The sequence below is a fragment of the Cyphomyrmex costatus genome, unplaced genomic scaffold, assembly GCF_001594065.2.
Source record: "Cyphomyrmex costatus isolate MS0001 unplaced genomic scaffold, Ccosl1.0 scaffold754, whole genome shotgun sequence".
In the NCBI taxonomy this organism is placed as follows: domain Eukaryota; kingdom Metazoa; phylum Arthropoda; class Insecta; order Hymenoptera; family Formicidae; genus Cyphomyrmex; species Cyphomyrmex costatus.
In genome coordinates, this window is record NW_017280327.1 from 34,584 (window position 1) to 53,094 (window position 18,511).

Sequence of the window (18,511 nt, forward strand, 5' to 3'; positions counted from 1 at the left end):
CTTCTCGTCCGTTGCGTCTTTCTCGCAATTTCTATTTTTGGTAAATATTATTTCGCGTGTATTTATCTCGGTTGTCATCGTTAATTTTAAAATAATAAATTAAATTACAATTCTCTTGCTATACATGCTTTTCTTGTAAAAATAACATACAAATCTAATAAAACCATACATCAATTACAGAAATCTAATTGTGCATCTCGAGTTTATATTCATCTATCCTATTTTTTTCCCTACCTGCGACTCGTATTGCCAAACTAATGCAAAAACGGTCGCAAGAAATTCGTTGCTTTAAAAGGCTCTCTAGAGAGTAAATAGAGATTTACACTTGCGTCTAACTGTTTCTTGTTGTGTATGTCAAGTATGTGTTCGTGTATCTATATGTGTAGATATCTCTAAACGACAACGATTTAGGAAATCTTTAAATTTGTGGCAAAGCAATCGCCACAACAGAAACCGATTTAACAATTTGATTTATAAACATGAAGTAAATATAAATAAAAATTTTAAGAATCTATGAATTTAGTTAATCTATTATAATCTATGCATCAATGTGTGCTGAACAATATTCAAAAACACTATAAAACAAAATTATAACTGTTCAAAAAAATTATTAATACAATAATCTTTATTTAAAATGTTTTATTAAATATTTTATATTTAATAAAGTATCAATACAATAAAATATTAAAATACTAAAAATATATAGAGTAGAACAAAACTATTTCATCATTTTCAATTTTAAGATAATATAAAATAATATCTTGCAGTAACATGTTTATAACTATCTTATGCAATCATGATTGATTTTTGAGAGTACAAGTATGATCTTTAAATGTTCAGTATACGCTGCTGAGAAACATAAATATGAGGAATAAACTGCTGAGGAGACGTTACGGTGTACAAATTTTGAATATTACTTGAGCATTACTTGGGTATTACTTAGACATTAGTAGGCATTGATGTACACAATTTTAGTCAGCTGTCTATTCCTTGCATCGACAGTACTATAAAAAATGAACGAAATAGCTCCATGCTTTACCCTAGACATATTTATATTAACTGCGTTCGGCAATGCAAGTCTGTGGCGTCAGAGTGCTCTTTTTCTACAGTACATGTCACATATGCTATAATATAAGAGCACTCCGACGCCTCAGATTTACGTTACCAAACGCAGCTATTAAATAGATAGGTATAAATGTAACAAAATAAATAATACACAAACTGTTACATGAATTATAAATTTCCAGTTTATTATTGTTAAGATAAAATTTTTTTTTATTCTTAAGTCAAGTTTTTAATAATTCTACCTGTCATCGCTCTATCAGAAAACAATAAATTATATTATAGTAATTAGGAAAAGATATAAAGACGAAACTAAAATAATACTCGTGTACTTACAGATAATATTGCGACAGGAATTTTATTTAAATTATAAGGATCAGTCCATAAATCATTTTGATTAAAAAGTTGTACATTAGCTGTACAAAGCTCTGTTATATTTTGTTTCTATATTAGTTTAAAGAAAAACAGCCTGTGTAGATAATTCTTATAAAATTATATATACATATATATAAATTTTTATTATTATAATATTAAATTTATATATATACATATACATATAATTTATATAGGTATATATATTTACCTACATTTGATATTGTAATTATGTTTTCTTGTTGAGGTGCTTCAACTCTATCTGTCACGTATGATGGAGCAAAATCCATGTCAGTAAATGCATTTTGATTTAATGGGTAGATGCCTGGCTTCTGCAAAAAAAATATTACTTGTAAGATATTAAAATATTTTATACCGAAAATTATAAATTCGCATATGTTAGAAATTAATTTATAAAATTATAGAGTAAAATAAATAGTTATAATAACCACACATACAAAATATAGGTAGTAACTGTAACAATATTATTTAAAATACAAGACTTTTCAACTTACTCTGAAACCTATCATAATATTTGAAGGTGTTAGAGCCAAGGGCAAAACTTCTTTGACGATACCAGGTATATCATATATGCTAAGAGTTTTACCTGGATGACTTAACATCCATGAATCTTGAGCAGTACTTAAAAATTTTTTTAATGGACCGTAAACGCTGACGTCTAATAGCTGCATCTTATGAGAGCAGTGCGCTGGAAATGACAACATAATAATTCCATTTTCCTTTGCAAAATTAAGAGTATTAATTGATAAATGAGTGTCATGATTATCTAATAAAAGTAGAACACGATTGATTCGGCTGGGTTTCACATTCTTTACGAAATGAGTCAAGTATATAAGAAAATTTGTTTCATTTATCCATCCTGTTGGATTGGCTCCTCCAGCACAACCCACAGGACCATCGTGGATAAAATGATCCTTGAAGTGAACTGGAGGAAACACAAAAATTGATGGAACAGAATTCCCAGTAGCTGATACAGTACAAGCTACTGTAACCAGTGTCCTCTCTCTGCAGAAGTCAAACGTCCAATTTGTTTAATGCCACGCCTTGCCACTATTTTATTTTGTTTCTGCACTGTAAACACTGCAGTCTCATCCATATTCCATACATCACATGGTTGAAATTTAAATCGTGTCATAACCTTTATTAAATTTGTTAAAAAACAATTCCACATTAGTACGATTAAAGCTTGTAGCACGAGCTACACTTGTTGCAGGCGATCTTATACTCAATTTTGTGTGGCGTTTCATAAATTTAGTAAACCAATCTGGTCCAACCATGATATTCTTCGTCCAGCTTTCAGGAAATTTTGCTTCAATAGCAACATCATATTGGTATGCCAGTTTTCTCACTTCTTTTTGTGATAGTCCAAAATAAATATCATTACACTTCATGAGATATTTTTCTAATTTAACTTCTTCCACATCATTAAAAACAAATTTTGAACAATTCTTTATATCCTACATTCAAAGATTTATTTTGTGTTGATATACTCGCTTCATGAATATTCATTTTTCTATATTTATTACAATATCTGATTAAAGATCGTATCGGAATTTCATATGCATTTGACATGCTCTTATAGCTTTGGCCATCATCTACTACACTATTTACTGCTCTCATCACAATATCTTCCGGCACAGAGGCTCTGTTAGTTTTTCTCTTATAATTTCTCATTTTTTCTTTAAGAACCCTAAAAGCGATACTAATACGTATTCAAAAACATATGATAAACACATATAATAAACTCGCGATTGTTCATAAATAGTAATAAAAGCAGCAAAATGTTTTCCATTTGGTGACACAAGTCGCCAAGTGTCATTCTGTCCTTGTTATTCACTGACTATCACGAGAGATAGAATGATATTTATGTAGACTTGTGTTGCTAAATGGAAAGCACCCAAAAATACGAAACATGCTCAGATATTACGATAATTCGATGTGTATACAAAATTAATCTCTAATTTAACCTTAAATTAAGTAGTTTTGTTACAATTATCGTAACACATGTTGCAATAATTACATTTATTTTCTCATATACTTAATAAATATATACGAAGTTACATACAATTTTTTAGATTTTTAGATCTAAGTAGGTAGTACGCCGAGAACACCGACGCCGACGTCTCACTACTCATGTGCGAACGATAAACAAATCATGCTAACCTATGCTGACCTTGCATAAGTTGCATTAAATATGAGTCAACGTACCCCATCTCTACATATATTTGATTTTAATGGTTTTATTACAACAAATTACTATCATCACTCAAAATAGCATGTCGTATACTAACAAAAACTTTTGTTTTAACTAATAATACGTCACTTAGATTTATTTTCTCAAGCTGAGAAGTATTAATACGAAATATTAAAAAACTCGAAAATCTGCTTCGTGCCCCTTGAATTACATTTTTCTCTTTTTTTATTACAATACTTGTTTGATTTAAATGAAACTTAAGGATAAGTACCTATGTTATAAAAGACATATTTTGCAATAATTTTTCCATTGTTTCTTTTGCCGCAAGTACATAAACTGAACGCACTGCCAACTTACCTCTTGTGCCAACGAGACCCGGTCTCCCCTAATTGAAATACAGTGTAATTAAAATTTTATAATTGAATTAAATTAAATATTTTTTCTCTTTATTATACAGGGTGTTAGGAAATAACCGCACAATGTTTCGTGCATGGGTAGAACAGACAATACTGAGTCGAAAATTCCTGTACCATTTTGTAATTTTCGCAATAGTTAACAATCTATAATTACTAAAATATTGGTTTTCAAGAATTTTTTAGTTTCTTATTCTGGTAAAAATAGTTGTTATATAATAAGAAGATGCAGTACTAAACGGTTGATAAAAAATTCTGAAAAAATTTCTACAGCTTTATGAGAAAAAAATAAACAATTTTTGTCTTTTACTGTTTTTTTGTAAAGTTAATAGTACTTGAGTAAAAAAATTCTTGAAAAGCAATATTTTAGTAAACAAAATTAAAACAAACTAAAGAACTCTTTTTTTATACCAAATAATAAACATAAAAATATTTTAGTAATTATAATATCTTGAGGAACGACTATATATATATAAATACGAACCTAATAGATAATAAAATCTTTTTATGTCCCTTCCTACACATATTTGAAATAGTTTACTATATATTTTAATAAAAAAGCTGCTTCTCAAATATTTTGAATCAATTTTACTCTTGGGGGTCACTTTTGACTTTGCGTCCGCCGTGCATGCGAGTATCACGACGTCCCGCTGTCCGAGGGTTAAACATAAATTTATTCGATTCTTAACATTGCAAATATTTATATTTGTTGAAAACAGATACATATATATACATATAATATATACGAGTCTTCTATAAGAGAAAGAGAGATCATCTAATATAAAATACAAAATTTTATTATTACAGAAAAATGCGCTGATCAAAAAATCTGAAAAAATTTAAAAAACACTTTGTAGATAAAGCTATGTCCAAAATTTCAAGTAATTCTTAACATATTACATTCTCTTGCCGAAGTAAAGAGAAAACCTCCTTAATTTTGCCGAAGAGTAATTTTAATTGCAAATTTGATAAAATATCATTAAAAAGCATATATTTTAGAGAAATACACATTTTAAATAATAAACAATTATTACTTCTAAAACACAAAATAAACAATTATTACATGCTGTAATTTGACAGGCTCACCATTCAAAAACTATTGACATCTCAATATTTCGCTATTAACATTTGTTACTCAATTTTTCATGAGTAATACAATCTAAGATTACCAAAATATTAAACATAAATCTTACAAACATTTTGTAAATAATACTGTAAATATTGTCTGCTGTCTGCATTATAGACTTCTCTAAAAAACAAAATTCTAACAGTTTACAAAATTATGATTGTAATATGGTTACAAAAAAGTAATAGGTCAACGGTCATTCTAGAATTCTGGAAAAATATTTACATGCACAAACTTGCATACAAATTTAACCTCGAAAAGTAAATACTGTAATGTCACCTTGTTTTCGTTTAATGAAGATGCAGCTCTTGATTTATTATCATATGTTTTATACGATTTCATTAAAATAGTTTTAATACTTTATCTAAATTATGCAAATATGCCTTTGGGTGGTTCTTGATGAAACACCCCAAATTTTCGACACTTTACTAAAGAATTACCTTGAGTACATTAATTTTATTAATTTCTCTAAAATAATGCATCAATATTTTCTCAGATTATGCATAAAAGTATGCATCTTATTCACTATTATCCTGGTGAAAATATAGCGTCAATCAAATGTAATCGAAGCGTAAATTGGAGTGTAGACGAAACGTAAAGACAGCGTTATGAAAGCGTCATCAAACTTTTTGAGTAGCGTAGATTGGAACATCAGAATGTTAGGGAAGTGTTTACTAAATGTAAAAAAAATGTTAACAGAGAGTTACTTCACTCCTCTAGAAGAGTACACCGAAAGTAACAAAGCGTTGAGGATATAGAATTCTGACGCTTCATTGACGCTTCATCACTCTCCATGTACTCTTGCCCTGGTGTTAATGTAACGTCATACTAGCGTCAACGAACGTTATTACCTTCCAGTTGAGGATTAATTCCTTATTTTTCTAAGCGGTCACCCATCCAATCATGTACCAACATCCATGGTGCTGAACTATGCAATCGTACGGGAAGTGCTATTTCCACGATCCATGAACACTGAATGTTAGTGGACCCTGTGTAGAAACTTAAGTATAGTATTCCGGACGGTTTTAATTACGCTACTTCTACGCTGCATTTTTTACTCATGGGTCACACTTCTCGGACACTTTATGAAAAGTAGGTGGAACGTAACATTACGCTTCTTTTACATTCAAAAGATTCGCATTTTCTATTCTTGATTTACACTTCCCGAACACTTCATAAAAAGTGCGCGAAACGTTGCATTACGCTTCTTCTGCGCTCCAAAGATTAACATTTTTCTAATCGGTTTACATTTCCCACCCGCTTTGTAAAAAGTGTGCGAAACGACATATTGCGCTCTATAAGAAACGCAAGCAATATTTCGCGCATTTTTCACGAAGATTTCGAAAAATATAAATCAAATGTAGACAATATCAAATTGAAACGTAATGCTACGTTCCGCTCATTTTTTATAAAGTGTTTGGGAAATGTGAACCAAGAGTAGTAACTGTCAATCGTTGGACCGTAGGAGCGTAACATAAAGTTTCACGCACTTTTCATGAAGTGTTCGGAAAGTGTAAATTAAGAGGAAAAAAAAGTTTAATCTTTGGAACGTTAAAGAAACGTAACGCCACGTTTCGTGCATTTTTCATGAAGTGTTCGGGAAGTGTAAACCAAGAGTAGAAAATGTCAATCCTTGGAGCATAGAAGTAGCGTAACGCAACGTTCTACCCACTTTTCATGAAGTGTTCGGGAAGTGTAAGTCAAGAGTAGAAAAATTTTAATCGCTGCAGCGTAGAAGGAGCGTAAGGCAACGTTCCATATACGTTCAAAGGAGAGTTAATGAAGCGTGTGGCAAGCGTATTCAAACGTTCCAAAAATCGGAGCATCAGGAAGCGTTAAGCGAACGTCACTAACTCTCCACGAAAAGTCAACGAAGAGTCATCTACGCTTCTTCAACGTTTCAGGAAGCTTTTCTATTTTCGCCAAGGATACTTCATCACCACTTTTTTTATAATTTAGAAGAGCGTACACCTTTCCTGAGAAAATATTTTTCAAGCGGTTTAAATAGAGGATAAAAAGATTGACTATTTTTGAATGATGTAATATCATCGATTTTCTTAACTTCTTTATTAATTGATAAATTGGCAGTTTTGTCAGTTGTGTTATCAGGTGAATTGTTTTCCGTTGATGTTGCTGTAGAGATCACATGTACTGACAATTTACGTCGAGTTTTACTATGTACATTTTCCTAAAAGATATATTTTATATGACAGATGTACATATAATATTAATAATATATTAATTTTTCAATTATCGAAGTTTTTTCGATAATTATATCTTATATAAAAAAAAGTTATCGTACATTTTCTATTTCTTTTTTATGATAAAATATTTCCCTTTCAGAGTAACATTAAATGATATATTCTATATATAAGAGTAAATTGATTACCTTAAAGAAATTAAGTAATTGCTGCAGTGATATCGTCTTTAAGTAAGCCTCTTCGATATTGACTCGATCGAAGTTATATTGTTGGTCTATAATCTCATTCCAATATATGGTACACCTTGCACTTAATCTTTTTGGGTTTCCTAAACGTGATGTAGCTATAGTTTTCTTGTATTTTTCAAATTGCTCTTCCGTTAAGGTAGATATGTGATTCTGGAATTATTAGTAATTTTAACTTTAACAAAAACATTTGTATTATAACAAAAAATTGAACAATATATTTGATTATAATGTATTATAAGATATTATATAATAAATATGTAAAGAAAATGTAGTTCCATGTTCATGCACATACTATACAGGGTGTTACGTAAGTTTTTTTCCATCGCTTTTGTGATAGAGCGGACTAAACTGTGTCCGCTATATTTAAAAATTCATATCTTGTTAACCATTGCGAAAATTGCAAAGTGGTAGAGAATCTTTCGATACAGTTCAGCCTACTCTGTCTACACAAAAGGAATGGAAAAAAACACTTACATGACATCCTGTATATTATTATACATTAAGTCGTATTCAGAACGTGTTTTCATCGTTAAAAGCATGCTTTTATTTCTAAAATTCTATAGTATCCATAACGTAAACTATTTATAGCTATAGTATATTAGCGCGCTAATTTTTTTAAATATAGGCCATTATATATATATATATATTGGGAAATTTATGTCGAATATAATAAATGTTACATGTCCCAAACAGTTTACTTAAATTTTTGTATTTATTGACAGTTTGTAAAAAGAATTTTTTTTTAGTAGAATTAATATTTATGATATGCTCAATTACATTCATTTATCTTAGAATTTACATTTTAAAACATATTATTTTACTTGTTCACTTAATAAATTATGTCATTTTGGCACTAATAAATATCACTTTAACATAAAATTTTTAAATAACATAACTATTATATTAAATTAATACTTGAATATATGTTAAAAAATTCGATACAAACGATTAACAAAAACAGTTTTCCAACACAAATATGTAATATTTTTTATCATGAAAAATATTATACTCACCAACATATAATCTAAAAATAAATTAATTCGTTTTTCGACATATTGTGGATGTTTATCACCTTGTACAATGATTAGCAAGCCTTGTGTTCCACTTGTTCTATGTATACGACAAAATACTGTGTAACCTAATTGTTCCTTCGTTCTTAAGATATTGAAGCAAGGTTCCTCAATGATTTGTGTTAAGAGTTCTAAGAGCATATTCGACTCCGTTGATTGTAAACCAGTTTGATAATATACCATTGTACAAGAACTTTTATGTAAATTATTTTCTACTTCGAACAGAAAGTGGCAACCTGTAAAAAAAATATATTTATTCTATTCCATTCAATGGCACAACATTCCAAGATGGGACAAGATCTACCTCTTATGAGGTATCCGTAATAATAGATTTTTTCGAAATTAGGTTATTAGTCTAATATCCAACCCCTCAGTCTGGAGGATCCTTACCATCTTCTAGTTTAATTTCACGGAATAATAACAGTTGCTTTTCTAACAAGGGTATTATGTTGGGCACTCCAGTTGTTAACTTAGACTCAATTAATTTACGTATATATGTAGCTTCCGTTATAGTCACGTTACCATATATTAAGCATTCCACGTGCACCTTACTGAACAGCTGTGGTATAAACTTCTGTAGTCCTTCAACACTTAAATCTATATACATAGAAATATTAATTATATGTCATTATTATGTGCTGTAATTGTCCTAAAAGAAGCTAACTAAAAGAAATGTGTGTGTGTGTGTGTGTGTGTATGTGTGTGAGAAAGAGAGAGAGAGAGAGAGAGAATGAAAATAATTTTTTCAAAAAATATAAGTTCTCTTTTATGCTTACAGGCAGTAGCTTCCAATAATTCTTTCTCAAGCCAAGATTGCTCTGCTAACAGAGCTGCAAGATAATAAACAGCTTGTTGATAAAGCTGTTGAGCAGCAAAGTTTTTCAAGTCCCTAATATACTATAATAATTCTACATAAATATGCTGCTTAATAAAATTAAAAATATTGATTGTATTTATTATACATACTTTTTCCTTTATAATTTCAAATCTCTTTGGATCAGCCTTAAAATTTATCATTCGATCCATTAGTTTTTCTAACAGTACATGCTGTTTATTGTCATAACCACTTATAAAGAGCTATAAAAAGAATTGATCTTTCTTTAAATTACGAATGTATTTTTATAAAACAGTTGACACACATTATTACATAGGAATAAAATTGAGCATATGACGAATAATTAAAGATAAGAAATAAACAATTTCTGAATAAGCAATATTTTATGTATATGCGTGAAATAATGTTTATTCCAAACGTTACTAATATTAATAACAAATTGAACAATAATTTATTCAAATAAACAAATTTATTTAAATAATATACATTATATTCTATTACTTGTTATTATGTGTACTCACTTTTATTCCATATGGAGAAGTATCAAGTTTCCATTGTAAACCAGCTAATTCAGCAGCATATGTATATTCGTTAAGAGAATCATGAAACAGCTGAATAAACATGTAAGTTAAATTGTAACTAAGGGGATCCAGAAAGGCAAATGGACTATAAATTAGATAAAAAACAAACATATACCTATAATTACGAAAAAATATTTTTTTCTTATAAAAGATTATATTTAATTCTCATCTCTAAATAACAATATTTGGTAAACCTTTACAAAAGTGGACCACCCTCCGATGACCTTGACCTTGACATATGCTGTCAAGGTCACGACCCTGAGTAACCTCCTACAGGTTTTAGCCGTCGCTCGTCCTTCGTTAAAAAGTTATTAACAATCATAGTTCTAAAATATACTTTTCATTTCTGCTGTATACGTATGATATCAAGTACTATACTACACCTTTCCCTGTTCAGAAACGTTAAACTTTCCACGAGAAGTAACTTTCATTTCCCCCTCCCCCCCTGCACAGGGGCACACGGGCACACGACTTCTACGATTGTACTGTTGCCTTCGGCCACCCCCCCGCACCCTTACCGTCACAGAGGTCTGCCCCGACAGTATAATCGTAGAAGTCGTGTGCCCCTGTGCAGGTGGGGGGGGGGGGGGGGGAGTTACTCTCGTGGAAAGTTTAACGTTTCTGAACAGGGAAAAGTGTAGAATAGTACTCAATATCATACATGTATTATATATTATACCTTAATTTTAAAATTACAACAGTGCAAACATAGAAGTCGTACGTCTCTTGGAGGGGGGAGGGGGAGGAATTGGAGTTCGTGTAGTGTATGAAGTCAATATGTAATGTGTAGAATAATGTTTAAGATGGTATATAGTAGAAATAAGACGTTATTTTTAAAACTTTGATTGTTAATAACTTTTTAACGAAGGACGAGCGACGGCTAATACCTGCCGGAGGTTACTCAGGGTCATGACCTTGACAACGTGTCAAGGTTATTGGAAGGTGGTCCCCTTTCGTAAAGGTTTACCCAATATTTTAAGAATCATAATTGTAAAATTAAATTTATTTTTTTAAAATATGTAATTTCAGTAATAACCAACTTATTAATATTATTTTCTATGCACATTAATATCTAATTTTATCATAATGTAAATTAATAATTAAAATCGTTTAAGTTGTCAGAATATTTCAAAATTTTATTTAAAAATATTTTGGTATTACACAATATTACATTCGGTATTAAGCCTGATCTACAATTGCATAAACGTAGTTGCAAGTGATCGTAGTTGTAAGAATCTTCCAATCACAGTTGGATGTTCTGCTCATATTCAACTGTAATTGATCAATTTTTACAACTACATTTACGCAATTGTAGATCGGGCTTTACACAGTATTACATTAATCAATTATAGCAGTAACGTATTTCATTCAAATCCAAGTGTAATCTTCTTACGAACTCTCTTATTTTCCAAAAACAAAAAATATGGATCAGTGGATCAGGCTATTGAGAGTCAAACGTTGTTCTTATTACGTAATTTCAAGAATGTATAGAGATTATGTATGCTGAAGATGACTCCAAAGTGAGTCGAAACATTCAAGATTTTTATGAATAAATAGACAATTACGTAATAAGAACCACGTTTGACTCTCAATAGCCTGATCCACTGATCCATATTTTGTATCTCATACAATCACTTAATACATACCTGAAAATATCGAAGTTCATAATTGCTTTAGGAACAAGAAATTCATCATCTTTTTTATACCAAAGTCTAACAAATGATGTATCCTCCAAAATAATAGGAAACTTTTCTATCTGTAAAATTTATACCTGTTAATACATACGATGACATGCAAACATGCATATACATAAGATCAAATACAGTAGAACAAAAGACAATTTCATGTGCAAAAACAAGTCAAAGTCAAAATTATTGCATTGCACTTTTCTTATTTGTATTACAATCTGTTACTTAGCTTTCTGTTGTCCAAACTTACCAATCTTTAAACCTCAGCATGTATGTATTTTTGTAAAGTTATAATGATACAAATATATACATTCACAAACACTTTTTACACATAATTACTATCACTACATAAAAACTATATATACATGTATAAATATACATGGGGCATTCTCTGTCAAAACGGCCACCCCCCTGCCTATTTCAATTTTTCAGATAAAATGCTTTATAAGGGCTTAAAATTTTCGTTAAAGTATCTATTTTTTAAAGCCGTATGGTGTTTTTCGAACAACCAAAATGGCGGATGTATTAAGAAGACAATCATGAGGAAAGTACCGAAAAAGTTTCCTTTTCTTGAAAACAAAAAATACAAACCCACCTATAAAAATTATGTTATCAAGCCTAAATTGTAAATTTACCATTCTGTATCAGTCTGTATATCCGCCATTTTGAATATTTGAATTTCGACTTCAGATTCGCAAACAGCAACCTTGAAAACCCCCATATACAGACTGTCATCCGAATCATGTGAATTATTCAATTTCGGTAGGACATATTGGATCCGCCATTTTGAATTTTCTGAAATACGATATTGCAAATAATAGTGCATAGGTAAATTTACAATTTAGGCTTGATAACATAATTTTTATAGGTGGGTTTGTATTTTTTGTTTTCAAGAAAAGGAAACTTTTTCGGTATTTTCCTCATGTTTGTCTTCTTAATACGTCCGCCATTTTGGTTGTTCGAAAAATACCATACGGCTTTAAAAAATAGATACTTTAACGAAAATTTTAAGCCCTTATAAAGCATTTTATCTGAAAAATTGAAATAGGCAGGAGGGTGGCCGTTTTGACAGAGAATGCCCCACATGTATAAAGGAGACAGAGTTTTTTTAAGTTACTCTAACATTTAATAATTAATTCTATTTCATATCAAACTTTACGGTATAGTTCACGCTTTATCGATATTTTGCTTTGAATATCACAATGTGATCAAGGATTAATATTCTAAAAAAATGATAATTTTAATTACATTAGTTTGTGGCTTGATATCAAATGTAGTTGCTATAAATTTATTCCTGGGAGGCAATTTCAGGTCATCGTTGAAGGCAGCGGAGTTCCACATTTCCATTGTTTCCTTGGATATTTTCATTTTCTTATATTTAGTACCATACCACCTTTCAGTTTCATCCGCTATATCTTCATATGCTTTTGCAACCACGTGAATCCTAACATTTTGCGGTGTTAAATATGTCATTATTTCTTCAATCAAGTCCGGTCGCCATTCAGGATAAATACATTCCGCGCACAAAATTTCGTTCATCGGAAATATTTGCAACGCTTGAACCGTAAAATTCACATAATTACAAGGAGAAAACTTCTCCGTAAAACGAAAATCCATATTCGCAATATCTCTATATTCCTGCAAATGTACAAAATACATGTTATTTTATATTTAATATACGATATTGAAGCACAAAATGTCTGGTAAATTATGATAGCATAATTTTCTGAACAGTCTACATAAAATTATAATTTATTTCGTCAATTACATCGTAGATCCATTTGATTGGTCCTTTCAACTTAAGCATATTAATATACTGAAATACCCGTAGAACAACATCTTCGATATGCTTAATACCTTCTTCGGTCAAATCAACAGTAATATTGAAAATACTATTGGTGCCTCTGGCGGCAAGACGTTTTTCGGATAATAGGGTGTTACACCATCCCTTGGATTTCAAAGCCGATAATAATGAGCCTTTTCCTTTATGTCCAAGTAAATGAGAAACATAATGCGCAGGCTATATTAACAAATAGCAATAAATGTAAAAAAATATGTATGCATACACATACGCGCACACATGCACACGCATACGGTGTCCCAAATAACTGCAAAACATTTCATGCACAGATAGAGCGGACTAAACTAAATAAAAAAATCTTGTATCATTTAAAAATTTTTGCAACAATTAATAATATATTAATTTTTGAAGATAGCTAAATATGACTAACATTGCACACATAAGACAATATTAAGATTTCCTTGAAGGTGTTTATAATCTTAAACATGTTTCTTGAAAAACTCTTTAAGGTACCTTAAAGTTGTTGTATGCATCGCTTATATAGACATTTTACTTAGTGGATAACAAAAAATGTAGAAATTACAAAATGGTAGAAGACTTTTTTTTACTCAATTTAGTCTGTTTTATTTACACAAAAGCAGTTTGTCGAAATTTATCGGACACCATATATATGTATATAATGTATGTTATGTATGTATGTCCGTACGTATGTACATACATACGTACGTACTACGTGTGTGCATCCGAGTACGCGTGTATGTTCATATGTACATATATAAAATATGATTAAAAAAAATAATTTTTTTTAACATTGAAACGAAGCTACATTTCCCATAATTTAGCACGCTGAATATGAATCCGATTTTTGAAATTGTTCCAACACGTCACATATCATAGTTGTATATAATATACAAAATATCTAAAATAAATAACTCTTTCTTGTAACTTTAATTGTCAATTTCTTAAAATGTAATATGATGGAACAATTTAAAAAACGGATTCGTGTCCAGCTAAAGAAAAACTACAGAAAATAATCTCGTTTTGATATTTTCTTTTGTAGTTACATTTAGAAAAAACTAACAATAAGATATAATATTCATTTAAAATATTAAAGCCAAAAGATCAATATACATATATTATATATTACCGCAGATCGGTAGTTTTGACGCATGTCTGGTACAGGAAACGAAATGCTTAAATTTCTTATATCCTTTATCGGAACAATATACCATATAGTGCGGAAATGTTCATCTTTGAATGGATGTTCAGACCATATTGGAACTTCAATTTCATTGTTTCGCACCTCACAAAACAGATCCACTATCATATTTTCGAGTTCGTCTAAACTCTCTAAAATTTATTTGTTAATATTATACATATATAAATATTTTCAGATGTTCTAATCATAAATAGATTCAATAAATTATCGTTATACCTTTGCTAAGAATAGACAGTGACATAATATTTGCAGAATAATATTTTTTATAAAACTCTAATAGCTCATTTCGAACATTAATACCCTTTTGTTTCGGTATTACATCTAATGTTTCCCTATTTCCTGTGGCAAATTTCGAAAATGGATGACCTATCGCAGATGATCTGTCCAAATAATGACATCGCCACGCATCATTCGCTACATATTCTTCGTACTCTGAATTTATGGCATTTATCTCCAGCTCAGTCAAGTTTTCTGTGAAGAGTGGCGCTATGAAAAATTGAGCAAAACGATCTAAAGCGCCTTCTAACTTTTCTGGAGTTACGTCGAAGTAATAGGTGGTGTGATCTACATATGTTAATGCGTTACTCCTACCACCATTCTGCGACAGATATATATTGTAATCATTCTCCTTAGGATATTTTATATTTTCGTCGGTGCAGTAACATTCTCTTTCTCTCTCTCTCTCTCTTGATCGATCGATCCATCGAAAAATCAATTCGACGCGCATTTCGACAGAATTTTAGGTATATAAGTATATAAATTTATACCGAATCATTTAAGCACCAAAGATGTATCCAATAAAAAATGTTTATAGATGAATATATTCTTATTAATAAATATATATATCACGCGATTGAGTGAACTACATACGCGGTATATAAATTCACACATTATAATAAGCATTGTGATCTAGCTTTTACCGTTAATGGCTTTGCTTCCTTTCTTCTTATTATTGTTTATCAATTGTATGGTCGTAAAAAGATTCTTATGTTTGTTTAAACATATATTTATAAAAGAATCATTTATTTTTCGTTTATAGATTTGTTATAATTTATAATATTATATATGCAGAATGATTTAATAAAAACTTCTTATGACAATCACTAAAAATATTAAGCAAAATAGCAAAATAATATACTTACCGACTTTAATGTCCATTGCAGCAGCACTTCGATCAGTTGTTGGATCGCTTATTAAAAGAACTTTCATTTTATTAGAGAGTACTAAACCCCTATATAATCGGTCGTCACTTTGCGATTTTATTATATCATCATATCGCGTTTCCACTCGATGTGTCGACATATTGGTTACAGTTTAGTTTATTAAGTTTATTAAGTCCGTAAAGATATAAAGGAGCGCAGGAATAAGGAATGACGTGGTAGCGGAATATAAGGTCACCAAAATAAAAATATGAAAAGAAATAAATTATACTTCGTCAATATATTAAAAGTGCATTTACAAGCGCGTGAGAAAGGAAATGGACTATATTATAATCGCTCGGTTAAAATTACGTTTATAATTTGGTCGCGATATCACTTACAATTAGTCGACTTTTCACGGAAAGATATACATATTTTCCGAATACGCTAGACAATTTCCCGAAAAAAGACTGTTTGTCTACGCGTCAGCTGATCAACTGTATGTCTCACATCTCTCGCTCGCTTCTCGTCCGTTGCGTCTTTCTCGCAATTTCTATTTTTGGTAAATATTATTTCGCGTGTATTTATCTCGGTTGTCATCGTTAATTTTAAAATAATAAATTAAATTACAATTCTCTTGCTATACATGCTTTTCTTGTAAAAATAACATACAAATCTAATAAAACCATACATCAATTACAGAAATCTAATTGTGCATCTCGAGTTTATATTCATCTATCCTATTTTTTTCCCTACCTGCGACTCGTATTGCCAAACTAATGCAAAAACGGTCGCAAGAAATTCGTTGCTTTAAAAGGCTCTCTAGAGAGTAAATAGAGATTTACACTTGCGTCTAACTGTTTCTTGTTGTGTATGTCAAGTATGTGTTCGTGTATCTATATGTGTAGATATCTCTAAACAATAACAATTTAGGAGATCTTTAAATTTGTGGCAAAGCAATCGCCACAACAGAAACCGTTTTAGCAATTTGATTTCTAAACATGAAGAAAATACAAATAAAAATTTTAAGAATGGATGAATTTAGTTAATCTATTATAATCTATGCATCAATGTGTGCTGAACAATATTCAAAAACACTATAAAACAAAATTATAACTGTTCTAAAAAATTATTAATATAATAATCTTTATTTAAAATGTTTTATTAAATATTTTATATTTAATAAAGTATCAATACAATAAAATATTAAAATACTAAAAATATATAGAGTAGAACAAAACTATTTCATCATTTTCAATATAATATAAAATAATATCTTGCAGTAACATGTTTATAACTACCTTATACAATCATGATTGATTTTTGAGAGTACAAGTATGATCTTTAAATGTTCAGTATACTCTGCTGAGAAACATAAATATGAGGAATAAACTGCTGAGGAGACATTACGGTGTACAAATTTTGAATATTACTTGAGCATTACTTTGGTATTACTTAGACATTAGTAGGCATTGATTTACACAATTTTAGTCAGCGTTTATTCCTTGCATCGACAATATTATAAAAAATGAACGAAATAGCTCCATGCTTTACTCTAGACATATTTATATTAGCTGCGTTCGGCAATGCAAGTCTGAGGCGTCAGAGTGCTCTTTTTTTACAGTACATGTCACATATGCTATAATATAAGAGCACTGCGACGCCTCAGATTTACATTACCAAACGTAGCTATTAAATAGATAGGTATAAATGTAACAAAATAAATAATACACAAACTGTTACATGAATTATAAATTTTCAGTTTATTATTGTTAAGATAAAATTTTTTTTTATTCTTAAGTCAAGTTTTTATTTTTTTTTATCTTAAGTCAAGTTTTCTTTTAATTTCCATTAAAACTCTTAAGCTTGGATAGCATATGTGGTCAAGAATTAATCACTAAGTGACAGTATTCTTACTTGCAGATACAATTCTCTGCGAAGGAGTTCTCGTTATTTTGATAAAATGACGTCATCGTGAAACGACGACGATTGAACTTCATATCGGACACGATACGAATTTATTGTTTTCCGTTTTTTCTGTTAACAAATTTCACTACCGACCTTGATGATGATTTCGCGAAATGAACACACGCAAGCACACACACACACTCTCTCTCTCTCTCATACATACAATACTTCCATAATGAGAAAACAGCGCATTGTCTCGCACAAAGTTTTTGTATTACCTTGTAAAAAAAAGAAAATAAAGATGCCACTGATAAAGTCACTTGGCGCCGTGTTGAAATTAGATCCATCGACGCGCCAATGAAATGAGCTCGTGATTCCTGGCAATATCTCGATATTATAATGAAATTGTCTATCAAAAGAATTGCGAAATCGATAATTCTACTCCGATTTGATTAACTCCGATGTAAATTCAATAGGATGACGCGGCGAATGCCGCGATGCTCCTGTCAAATATACGTAGACGATAACAAGTGACATGTGGCGTATTCGCGTTTGCGGAAAAACGTAGGTAGTGTAGATACCTGAACACCAAGCGAGATTGTGCAGACACGAGCGGTACGCAGGATTTTAACG

General features: G+C 30.4%; 2 protein-coding genes across 2 annotated transcripts in view; both read right to left on the reverse strand.

Moving 5' to 3' along the window:
* LOC108781029 (insulin-degrading enzyme) overlaps positions 1-3,668 on the reverse strand; it is a 13,047-nt gene extending 9,379 nt beyond the window's left edge. The window contains exons 1-4 of the mRNA XM_018548892.1: positions 3,664-3,668; positions 2,982-3,145; positions 1,950-2,380; positions 1,650-1,766 (exon numbers count right to left, since the gene is read on the reverse strand). Of these exons, the coding sequence (XP_018404394.1) occupies positions 1,650-1,766; positions 1,950-2,380; positions 2,982-3,145; positions 3,664-3,668 (717 nt within the window). The remainder of the gene's footprint in view (positions 1-1,649; positions 1,767-1,949; positions 2,381-2,981; positions 3,146-3,663) is intronic.
* A 3,468-nt stretch (positions 3,669-7,136) lies between these two features.
* Positions 7,137-16,133, reverse strand: LOC108781030 (insulin-degrading enzyme). The gene is made up of 13 exons (XM_018548893.1): positions 15,935-16,133; positions 15,048-15,488; positions 14,760-14,962; positions 13,580-13,831; positions 13,060-13,449; positions 11,770-11,879; positions 10,064-10,208; positions 9,674-9,784; positions 9,484-9,604; positions 9,098-9,304; positions 8,651-8,943; positions 7,578-7,787; positions 7,137-7,376 (listed from the first exon to the last, which is right to left on the reverse strand). The coding sequence occupies exons 1-13, from the start codon at positions 16,131-16,133 to the stop codon at positions 7,137-7,139; spliced, it is 2,922 nt and encodes a 973-aa protein (XP_018404395.1).
* Positions 16,134-18,511: the final 2,378 nt, after the last annotated feature.

Excerpts from the sequence above, each read along its gene's own strand:
- LOC108781030 (XM_018548893.1), bottom strand. The coding sequence starts at position 16,133 with ATGTCGACACATCGAGTGGAAACGCGATATGATGATATAATAAAATCG. Across the intron at positions 8,944-9,097 it reads TGAAATTAAACTAGAAGATG|GTTGCCACTTTCTGTTCGAA; the intron begins GTAAGGATCCTC and ends TTTTTTTTACAG. Across the intron at positions 7,377-7,577 it reads AATTACTTAATTTCTTTAAG|GAAAATGTACATAGTAAAAC; the intron begins GTAATCAATTTA and ends TATATCTTTTAG.